The sequence below is a fragment of the Myotis davidii genome, unplaced genomic scaffold (genome assembly GCF_000327345.1).
Source record: "Myotis davidii unplaced genomic scaffold, ASM32734v1 scaffold174, whole genome shotgun sequence".
NCBI classification, from domain to species: Eukaryota; Metazoa; Chordata; class Mammalia; order Chiroptera; family Vespertilionidae; genus Myotis; species Myotis davidii.
Window position 1 is genome coordinate 1,377,606 of NW_006289087.1, and position 11,678 is coordinate 1,389,283.

Below are 11,678 nucleotides of genomic sequence, written 5' to 3' on the forward strand. Positions count from 1 at the left end.
GGTTTTGCGAGCATCGCTGCCGGAAGCGCCTCTCCCGCCACTGCCTGGCACCTGCGGGGGGGCGGGGGGCCTCGCTGTGAAATATTTTGGAAACAGAGCCGAAGCGGCGATAACGCAGAGCGCGAACAGGCGGAAATAAGAATAAACGGAGCGTGGCGGGCCGACAGCGAGGGGCTGGCAGCTTCTGCCAAGGAAGAGGAGGCGTGGTCAGCCCGGAGGGCAAACCACGCGGGGGCCGTTGTTTAGAGACCTCCGGAGGTCGTTTCCTTCCCCCGCCCTCGGGTAGGGGGAGCTCCCCGGGGCCGAGGAAGCAGCCCCCCCAAAACCGTTTCCGGGACCGCAGCCTCTCCCCTCCCGCCCCAGGAGCAATGCCTTCCCAGGCCACGATTCCCCGCGACCCAAAAATAACCGCACAGATGTGAGGACCAGGGCCAAGGCCCGCGCTCGGGGCGGGGCTCCGTTACCGCCTTATCGCTGACAGCCAGCGCCTGGAAACCTAACCCGGCGCCAGCCTTTTATACCGGGTCCCTGGAGCCCCGCCCTAGCAACCGCCCCTAGCAACGCCTCGCCCGGGCGCTCCGCGCGCTATCGGCCTTCGCCAGGCTCTTCCTGTTTCCCTCCCGCTGCCAGCTGGGCTCGGCGGCCGGGATCACGTGACCTGCCCCAGGGGAGGGGCGGAGCGAGCGGAAGACGTGAGGGGCGGGGCGCCGGCCGGCTAGGGGACGTCATCAAGAGGCGCCCGGGCCAGTTGTGTCGCAAGGCCCGGGGAGTCTTTGCTTCCGGGACTGGGTGAAATGGCGGAGGCGGCGGCGCTGGTGTGGATTCGCGGCCCCGGCGTTGGGTGCAGGGCGGTGCGGGATGTCTCGGCCGCGTGCTCGGTCCAAGACCTTATCCACCGCCATTGCCAAGACCAGGTGAGGTTCGCGGTTCCCGGAAGGAGGGGGAAGGAGCCGGGCAGGGGAGCGGGTGGGAGGCGAGAGGGTCTGTCGGAGCAGTGGTTCTCAACCTTCCTAATGCCGCGACCCTTTAATAAGTTCCTCATGTTGTGGTGACTCCCAACCATAACATTATTTTCGTTGCTACTTCATCACTGTAATGTTGCCACTGTTATGAATCGTACTGTCAATATCTGATAGGTTGTATTTTCATTGTTCGCGACCCACAGGTTGAGAACCGCTGGTGGGATGTTGGTTCTTTGGGGCTTTCGGTTTTTTAAGGCTGAGGGTTCCTCAGTTTTAAGGTGCTTCAAGCTGATGCTGAGGCCTCCCTTTGCTTTTTGTGGTGGTGGTGGTGCTGTTGTCACACCACAGAAAAGGGGAAAACTCCGCTCACGACGCCTAGTCAGCCCTCAGTCCGGACTAACGGGAAACACTTTGGGATTCCGTATTTTCATTCCTAAATGGGGCATTTGGACCGGATGACTTTTTAAAAATATATATACTTTATTGAATTTTTACAGAGAGGAGGCAGAAGGATAGAGAGTTAGAAACATCGATGAGAGAGAAACATGGATCAGCTGCCTCCTGCACACCCCCTACTGGGGATGTGCCCACAACCCAGGTACATGCCCTTGACCGGAATCGAACCTGGGACCTTTCAGTCCACAGGCCGACACTCTATCCACTGAGCCAAACCGGTTAGGGCATGGACCGGATGACTTTTGAGGCTCATTTTGCTACATTCATTCTGTGATTGTTGGATATAGTCACATTGTGTCCACAGATCAAACATTCCAATGAACAACCTAGTGGGGAAGTATTTCCTATCCGGACCCAGGCCAAAGGATGGTCGGGGAGGGGAATGGATTCACCTGGTCACTCACAGGTTGGGACAGCCAAACACATGTGTCTGTTGAGGATATGGATTCTTGGCTTCTTAGGGCCCGTCATTTAAAAAAAAAAAAATGATTTCAGAGACGAGGGGAGAGGGGAGAGGGAGAACACTTCTCTATTGTGTTAAGTTGACAGCATCAAACACTGGCTCAGAAAGACTTAAGTTTTTAGAATTTCCTTTCATCACTTGCTCTGAGAACACACAAAGTGGCTTTGGGGGCGCGTGGGCTTCTGCTGTGATTGGCTGTAATTCAGGGGGATGCCAGCAGGACAGACAAGCGCTGGCTGCCCGTTGGCCCTAAAACCGCTAAAGCTTATATGTCTCCCTCCTTCTCCTCTTCTTGTCCTTTTACCTACACTTTTCGGGATGCACATTTTCACTTTTACACTTGGGGGGCCTCTCGTGATTTTATTTTCACCCCAAAGACAAAAACTTCTTCTTTATATCATGATTAGGTATCAGGAAAAAATTGTACGCAGAAGAACTACATCATATGAAATGATTTTTTTCTTTTACTGGTTTTATTTAGTTATTTTTCGTTTTCAATTAAACCAGTATTAATTAAACACACTGCCCGCTTGTCACTGGAGTGGTAAAAAGACAACAAGCTAGGACCCTTCCTGCAAAGAACTTGTATTGTCTCGTGAACAGCATTTTTAACAGCCCCGTTTGTCTCCAGGGTGTCCCTGTGGAATGCTTCTTCGTGAAACGCAACGGCGTGCTGGCTGACGCCGGTGACACGGTGCAGCATGGAGCTGTGTATAGTTTGGAGCCCAGACTTCGTGGTGGGAAAGGAGGTAGGACATGAGTGTCGCCTGCTTGCCGAGCTGTGTCACCTCTGCGGATGCCTTAAATGAAGCGACTCCTTGGTCCCTATGCTGTGCCAGCCTTACGTTTTGCCTTATGAAGTCCTTTACTTCCCTGGTTTCGAATGTCTTCTCTGTTGTTCTTTTTTTTAAAATATATATTTTATTGATGTTTTACAGAGAGGAAGGGAGAGGGATAGAGAGCCAGAAACATTGATGAGAGAGAAACATCGATCAGCTGCTTCCTGCACACCCCAGACTGGGGATGTGCCCGCAACCAAGTTACATGCCCTCGACCGGAACCGAACCCGGGACCCCTCAGTCCACAGACCGATGCTCCATCCACTGAGCCAAACCGGCCAGGGCTCTGTTGTTCTCTTTGAGGGAGATGCTGTGTGATAGAGTTCCCACCTTCTCCGGCTGGGTAGCTCCTAGGCAGCCGAGGCGCTGAAGCTCTCGGGAATATGGGTGGAGAGAGATGGCCCTTCTTCTACCCAATCTGTTGAAGAAAGCGTGTAAAACATCCAGATCCGCTTTTATGACGATTTGGTCTCATTACTGTATTTCCAAGGGAGGTCTTAAGTCACTTTATGAAATACAACTGCTTATGTGTTGGGGGAGATTAAGGTCCCGGTGGTATTAACACATCTAAGAAAAGAGAAGGAACTAGATGAGCAAAAGCTAAATATACACAGTTCTTAGTCTTTCTGCTGATGCACTAAGATGCAATCCCTAAGCTTTCTCAAAATCTACCGTGATTTTCAGAGAGCGGACATCTCATTATCATCATCCTGCTGTTTGGATGATTCTTCTTTGCAGTAGGATGAAGTGTGTGCTATCAGCCAGCGACACCTTCAAATTGCCTTTCCTTTTACACTCACTATAAAATCTCACCCTATGCTTTTTAAAGTTCCTCGTCTGGGAATCTTGTGTTTTTTTGGCACTGGGTACAGGCCTTTACAATACCTCAGTGGTGCAGGTGCAGTATTTCAGAAATAGAAAAGGAAGCAGGGAAGGGATGAGGTTGAAACAAATTCACTTTTACCTTTGTGCCCTGCGTTCGAATCTCGGTGTCCATTCCCTTTATTAAAAGAGAAAAAGAAAGCAGAGGTCACCTTTGATCTTGTGCTGCATCACTGTGTCCACGAGGTCAGCACTTCCCATCCTGAATGCTTTGTAACCCGCTCTCCCCACATATCTCTGCTCAGGCTTCGGGTCTATGCTCCGAGCCCTCGGTGCGCAGATTGAGAAGACAACCAATCGAGAAGCTTGCCGGGACCTCAGTGGGAGGAGACTACGAGATGTCAATCATGAAAAAGCGTAAGAGGCCGTTTGTGTTTGTTTTTCTAAAATACATTTGTATTGATCTCAGAGAGGAAGTGAGAGGGAGAAAAAGATAGAAACATCAATGATCAGAGGGAACCATTGATCGGCTGCCTACTGGGGGACGAGCCGGCAACCTGGGCACGTGCCCTGACCGGAATTGAACTGTGACCTCCTGGTTCATGGGTCGATGCTCAACCACTGAGCCACACCAGTCAGGCTGTTTTTGTATTTTTAAAGAGAGAAACATACTTTTCTATCAGTGGTGATGATACATGCGCCGTGCAAATCAGAAATATAAACTTGTGTTCTGATTTATTGTTATCAGATGTTACCTTTTCCATAAGTTTTTTTAAAATATGTTTTATTGATTTTTTTACAGAGAGGAAGGGAGAGGGATAGAGAGTTAGAAACATCGATCAGCTGCCTCCTGCTCACCCCCCACTGGGGATGTGCCCGCAACCGAGGTACATGCCCTTGACCGCAATCGAACCTGGGACTCTTCAGTCCGCAGGCTGACGCTCTATCCAGTGAGCCAAACCGGCTAGGGCACCTTTTCCATAATTTAATAGTTATCTGTAGGTCTCGGTTAAGGCCATGGCAGTGTGCTGGTAGTAAGTGTGGCACACCTTCCTGAGGGAACAGTACGGTAGGAGCGAGAGTGTGTTACTTTGTTGGGGGGAGGAAAAGCATATAAGGCAGCTATTCAGTGACATCTCATTCTCTCCCCCCGCAGGATGGCTGAGTGGGTGAAGCAGCAGGCTGAGCGAGAAGCCGAGAAGGAGCAGAGGCGCCTGGAACGGCTGCAGCGGAAGCTGGCGGAGCCCCGGCACTGCTTCACCAACCCCGACTACCAGCAGCAGTGCCACGAGATGGCCGAGCGCCTGGAGGATTCCGTCCTCAAAGGTGAGGGTGAGGTTCCTTGGTGTGGGCAGCAGGCGCCCTGAGGCCAGCTGTTCCTGACTGTCCCGCTGCACACACAGAGGTTCTTCAGTGTTTTTGGGTCACAGACCTTTGAGAAGCTCTCTGTTGTTGTTAATCCGCATCCAAGGATGTTTTTCCATTGATTTTTTCTTTTCTTTTCTCATTTTTCTTTTTTTTCCCCATTGATTTTTTAAAAAAATGTTTTTATTGGTTTTTACAGAGAGGAAGGGAAAGGGATAGAGAGTTAGAAACATCCACAAGAGAGAAACATTGATCAGCTGCCTCCTGCACAACCCCAACTGGGGATCAAGCTTGCAACCAAGGTACATGCCCTTGACCAGAATCGAATTCAGGACCCTTCAGTCCGAGGGCCAACGCTGTATCCACTGAGCCAAACTGGCTAGGGCTCCATTGATTTTTAGAGAGTGGAAGGGAGGGGGTGAAATAGAAACATCAATTGGTTGCCTCCTGCTCGGGGCCCCAACTAGGGCCGGGATAGAGCCAGCAACCAAGTTACGTGCCCTTGACCGCAATTGAACCCGGGACCCTTCAGTCCATGGGCCAATGCTATACCCACTTAGCCAAATCGGCTAGGGCCGGACCTCTGAGGTCTGATGAAAGCTGTGCGACCTCTCCCCTCAATATTGATCACAGTGTATCTTACAGAGAAAAAAAAAAAGACCTCAAGCCCACATAACTTTTGATATCCTTAATGCCTGACTCCGTGGGCCCCAGTTAAGAACAGTCTTTGTGATTCATTGGGATAAGTTAGGTCTTTAGGAGGTGCTGAGAGCTGAACAGATTTGCTTCCAGTTTTAGGTCAGTTTTTTTTTTAATGGTTTTTAGTGAGAATGAGTGCCATGAACTTTTATTAGAATCCAGAGTATTATGCTAGGGCAATTGTGGGTGCAATTAAATAAGAAGGAATCTTTCCTGTCCAAAAGGTTCTGACACAACAAGGGAAAGACACATGCGTGCAAATGATTAGGCGTGGGGAGGGCGAGACCTGACCCTGTCGGCCTCAGAGTGGACAGGTTGGTCGTTGGTGCTTTAAAATGCTGGCTCCAGGTCCAGAACGCTTCCTGCTTCACGTCCGTGTAAATTTGAGGTTAATCTCGTTTTCACCATCTTGAATATGACATCTCACGGAATTTAAATCTAGAGCTCTGGATGGCAGCTCTTTTTGCAATCTGGCTTACTTGGAGTCTTTCATTAGACTTAGTCCGGATAGTAGACACCGAGCTGTTAACCCCTAGGGTGCCAGGGACCGTGCTCGCGCTCCTCCTGTCTTTCGCCAAAAGTGCCGGGGGCGCTATCAAAGCTTCGAAATGGAGTCCAGTTCTGAGTCTGCTTTGATTAGTGATGATGCTATTTCTAAATATGTCAATGTAGTAAAGGTTTCCTTAGGTTTTTGAATATGTAACTTCATTTACTTGCGATTCATCATTTTTTTCCTAAACTGCTGTAAAATCAGCAAAAATGCCTTGGCAACTTTAGCATAGTTCCTAGGCTATTGGTTGGCACTCAAAGGGTTAACATTTCTGGCCAGGTATGCAGGCTTCCTCCAGCAAGGTGGTGTCAGCAGAAGTGGGGGAGACTCGGAAGCGGCCTCACAAACCAGAAGCAGACGGAGGATCCAGTGCCCCGAAAAGGAAATGCTTTTGGTAAGTGTGTTTCGTTTTCATTCCAAATGGAGCTTTGAGGACTGCCCTGGGCCATGGCCTCCGTGTCTGTCTGGGATAAACACATTTCTAAGTGATGTCCGACGGCAACTCCGACATTTTCCCGTGTGCTTCAACCTCCAGCGTTCAGTGATTCTCACGTTGTGCACCCCCGTGATGGTTTGTGCTGTGAGCGCCATTCATAGAACCTCAAGGACAATGTTTCCGTCCATGAGAGATCACACACATTGCTTTAGACGAATTACTGTTTGGTGTGGAAAGGGTTAACTCTCAAGCATCCCCAGTGGAAATGCCAGCGCTCTGCTTGGCAGGTGGCTCTGTTTTGTTTCTGGGGTTTTTCAAGGTCATAATCGAGGCCTGGGGTCCCTTTGCCAGACCTCTCTTCACCACCCTTGCACTCATGGGTCAAGAGCACAACAGGACTTTTCTTATCCTTTGTTCTGCCAGCTCGCCTGCCCTCCCCAGCTGGTCCTTCGGTTTCCAGCTCAGTTCCCTTGGGCCATGTTCTAGATAAGTCTAAATGGATCTGGCTTCCTTGTAGGCCTGCCCTTAGGGACAGAAAGATAATCATTAACCAAAGACCATGTTACTCTGAGTCCAGCAGAGAATGTTACGTGTTCTTTCTGAAATGGGAGTGAAGTGCTTTTGGGAGAACAGGCATTGTGTGTTTCTTCTAATCGGGTTTATTGAGGTATAATTTACATTCAGTAAAATTAACCTTTTTTCATGGAACAGTTCTCATAATTTTAAAAAATACAGCCACGTAACCACCACCGAAAACAAGACACAGAATCTTCCCGTCACCCTAAAAATTCCCCATGTGCCCCTTTGCAGTTAATTCCCTTCCCCTACCCCCCACCCCTGGCCAACTCCGATCACTGTGCAATGTTTTAATACTGTCCATCTCAGGTTAGATATTTTTATTCAGCCAGAGTCTGATCCCTGCACAAACCGCAGCCCCTTTCAAGTGGCCGCTGTACGTGGCGGTGAACCTTTCTGTGGTTTCCGACAGGCTGGGCATGGAAGGACTGGAGACAGTGGAGGGGTCCGGCTCTGACAGCTCCGATGACGACAGTGACGAAGCCCCTGGCACCTCGGGAATGAGCTCGCCTGTGCCGAGCAGTGACAGTGCTGGAGTGGAGAGGGCAGGCGGGGCTCCCAGGAGTCCTCAGAGGGCAGGAGCACGGAGTACAGACTGTAGCTCACCAGAAGGACTTCCGAGCCCTGGGGCTGGCCCTGGGAATGGTATTTCAGATGACCTGTGTGCCCCGCTGGGGGACACATCTGCCCAGGAGCCTGTGGAAAGGAAGGTGGCAGCAGAAACAGAGACAGCCCCGGAGGAAAAGGAGGCCGAGAGCCGAGGACCCGGAGAAGCAGCAGCAGCCGGGCCCAGACTGAATCAGGAGAAAGAGACGGAAGAAGTCACTGATGGGGAGCGAGCGGCCAGGGCAGCACCTGGAGAAGACGGGGGGAGCATTCGCAGCACTAAACCGGGGGACAGCCAGGCAGGAAGCACAGTAAGTAATTGGGGTCGTGTCTAAAGCCAAGTCCATTCCGTCTCCACGGACTGTCCAAAGGACAGTGCCCAACCACTGAGCCACACCAGTCAGGGTTCTTTCTGTTTTTTTGTGTATTCATTTTTTTATTTTTTTTTTCTAAAAATGGATACACTTTCTGAACCCTTACAATCCTTTCAGTGAGTCAGTGAAATGAAGGTGCTTTTCCCATCAGCTGCTTGGTGGGTAGGCTCGTTCCATAATCACACGTGAAGGACAGGTTGATGGTGGTGACGCTGGCCCTGTCCCCCTAAAAATCCTTAGACTTTTTTTTTAGCTCCAGAATTTGTTGTGGTTTTTTTGCCACTAGGTGGTGTCCTTTCATTAATTCTATGGTTTTCACATTTTAATCTGAACTTGGATGTATATCCCAAATTATAGCATAATTGTTATTTATTCTTTCTTAGTAATACATTCAGTCAGAAGCCATGTTAAGGTAGATGGTATTTTAGATTTGATGAAAGGAGCCTGTTTTAAGTGTTTTCTCCGTTGTGTTATTCTCCCCTCAGGCTGTGGGTCAGGAATCTGTGGATTTACTGGCCTTCAGCTCCGCAGCAGAAATGGAGTCGCTGGGTCTGGAGAAGCTCAAGTGCGAACTGATGGCCCGGGGGCTGAAGTGCGGGGGCACCCTCCAGGAGCGGGCCGCCCGGCTCTTCTCCGTCAGGGGCCTGGCCCCGGAGCAGATCGACCCTGCGCTGTTCGCCAGGCCCCTGAAAGGGAAGAAGAAGTGACTCCCCGAGCTGATGTCCTGTGTCCTTCCGGTCGAGCACTTACAACCCGCACAACGCTGACTCTTGGCCGTTATTCCTGTTGACGCTAAAGCTGGCTTTTTCAATGAGCCAGTTCTCATCGCCCGCTTTCCCATTATGGCATTTATAGAATTAATGGGTGAAACCCTCTGAGCCTGACTCTGTGGGAGGGTTTTTAATAACAAATTTAATTTAATAAACATGACTATTCCGATTTCTGGTAAGTTATATTTCCAAGGAATTTATCCATTTGACCCAAGTTGTCAGATTGTAGGTGTCTCTAGAGGTCGCCGTGGTAACTTTCTTTTCACCTGAGGTTTTTTTTTGTTTGTTTTTTTCATCTGAGTTTTTAAGTGATTTCCTGAAAGGGAGGAAGCCATACCATAATTCTTTCACAGTATTAGCAGGGTCCTCTGTTTAAGTATGGTTATCACATAGACAATAGCAAATCAATGAAAGGTTTTGGGCAAAGCTGGATGGTAATAGTTCTTTAAGAAGTCACGTGGCTATTCAAAGAGATCACAGGACTTAAAGTCTTAGCGAAAGGAAAAACATTTTCTGTGATCCCAAATTTTGTTAGAATTGGCCAGCTAGATTCAGTGGGGGCAGGTGGCAGTTTGTAAGCATGAGTGAAATACGTATGCTCCACATTTGGCCTGATCTTTCCGAGGGTGGTACAAACTGCATTTGACCGTAGATGTGTGGAAAAGGCTCAAGTTGCAAGAAGAACTGTATTTTTCCTCATTGTGATCTTTTAGTAATACTTCGGACACTTGCCTTGTTTCATGATGATAGTAACAACCGTATGAAGACATTGCTCTTCGTTTTTCTTGGTTTCTGTTCATTGGAACTATGTCTGAACTCCCAGCCCTCCCCGGTCTGGGTCAGCGGTTAGAGCGTCGGCCTGGGGACTGAGGGGACCCGGGTTCGAATCTGATCAAGGGCACATGCCCGGGTTGCGGGCCCGATCTGCAATGGGGGGGGCGGGGGGTGCAGGAGGCAGCCGGTCTACGATTCTGTCTCACTGTTGATGTTTCTGTCTCTCCCGTCCTCTGAAATCAATACAAAAATACATTTTTAAAAAAGTGCCCCCCAGATGAAGGTTGTTGAGGAAAATGATCGGGACTGAGTATTTAAAACAAAATGAAAGCTGAGAGCAATTAAAGGGCAGCATGAGTAGAATTCTGTCCAAAGGGATTCTGTTGCTCACCACCTGCCAACCCTCAAAAAACGCTACCAGCTTCCGGGAGGAAAGGAGGACTCTCCCTGCTGCCAGTAGGGGGTGCTGGGCGCTAGCAAACGTGAGCAGGAGCCGGGCGAGTCCCGTGGGCCACTGCTCTGAAGGTGGGTCCCTGCGAGTCCGTGACCACCCCTCGCCCCCCTCCTCCAGGGTAAGTGGCGGACAGATGGTGGGGTGCAGCTGGCCTCAACTTGACCTGCTTCTAGCCTTTCTGATTCTTGCGTTCTCGTATTTCGCTCCAGCTCTTCGCTCTGCCAGGCGTGAATAAATCATTTAGAGCAGCGGTTCTCAACCCTCCTAATGCCGCGACCCTTTCATACAGTTCCTCATGCTGTGGGGACTCCCCATACAAGGAATTCCTTCTCAGCAAACAGTTCTTTTCTAAGCGTTTGCTCTTGTTTCCTTTGGCATTTGAGTCTCCCGGAGACGGGGGTCGGAGGCCCGGGGCGCTCTGCATGAGGGTTTTTTAACCTTATTGTTAAACAAATGACAGATAGCATGTTGAAGACAGCAGTCTTAAAGACAGTTCTGGAAATGCAAGCATAGTAAACACCAAGCGAGCACAACGCTTTCTGGAAATGCTCCCTAGTGGCTCCATTCTGTATCCGGCTCCTGTCACTCATTCAGTAGGTCACCAGCATTGACCTCCGATCCACGCCATCGCCAGTCCTAGTGACCTGGATGGCAAGTCTGCCCACTTCACCCACCCCCACGGCCGCTGCGCAGTCAGGCCTCCAGCCCCTCTCACAGGCCGCCCACTACTGTGGCCTCCACCCTCTCTCTGCTCCCCCTCTTTTTTCTGCTTTTCCCCTTGAGCCCCAGCCCTGCTGCCCATCCCCCACACAGCAGGCACAATCACCTTGTAACCATACTTTACTGCGCTAAAATAGACATAACGTAAAAGGTACTATTTTAAGCACTTTGGACTGCGGTTAAGTGCATTCACACTTGTGCAAACAGGACCTCCCTCCACCTCCAGAACTTTCTCATCTTCCCAAACTGAAACTCTATCCCCAGTGACACACTAACCCCGCACTCCCCTCCTCCAGCCCCTGTAACCACCGTTCTACTCTCTGTCCCTGAGTTTGCCTGCTCCAGGGACCCCATGGAAGGGGAATCATACAGCACTTGTCCTCCTGTGACTGGCTTAACGTCTTCAAGGTGCATCCGTGTTGTGGCATGTGTCCGAATTTCCGTCTGTTTTAAGGCCGAATGAATATTGCATGTGTAGACTGTGTTCTGCTTATCCATAAGGATTAGCTTTTAAAATGCCAATCAGATCAATTCCCTTTTTTGCTTAACACTCCTCGGTGGCTTCCCCTGGCTCTCGGAGTCAGAGCCTTAAGGGGGCCTGGGACCCCCCCCTCCCCAGCCCCACCCTCTGCACTCCAGCCACCGCCGACTGTTTCCTGACCCATAACAGCCGAGCCCTGTCTCAGCCCCACACTCGCCACTCCCTCTGCCTGGGACCACCTTCCAGGCCGGGTCACTCTCATCCCAGACGGTGGCCTCCTCCCTGAGGCCTCCCAGGCACCCTCGCTCATTGCCCAGTTTCCTTCCTTCCC

General features: G+C 50.4%; 1 protein-coding gene across 1 annotated transcript; it reads left to right on the forward strand.

Moving 5' to 3' along the window:
• Positions 1–746: 746 nt before the first annotated feature.
• Positions 747–9,087, forward strand: SDE2 (SDE2 telomere maintenance homolog (S. pombe)). Its single transcript, XM_006761252.2, has 7 exons — positions 747–914; positions 2,513–2,630; positions 3,848–3,959; positions 4,699–4,868; positions 6,436–6,550; positions 7,581–8,085; positions 8,634–9,087. Exons 1-7 carry the CDS (start codon positions 795–797, stop codon positions 8,853–8,855), a joined length of 1,362 nt encoding a protein of 453 aa, XP_006761315.1. The 5' UTR covers positions 747–794; the 3' UTR covers positions 8,856–9,087.
• Positions 9,088–11,678: the final 2,591 nt, after the last annotated feature.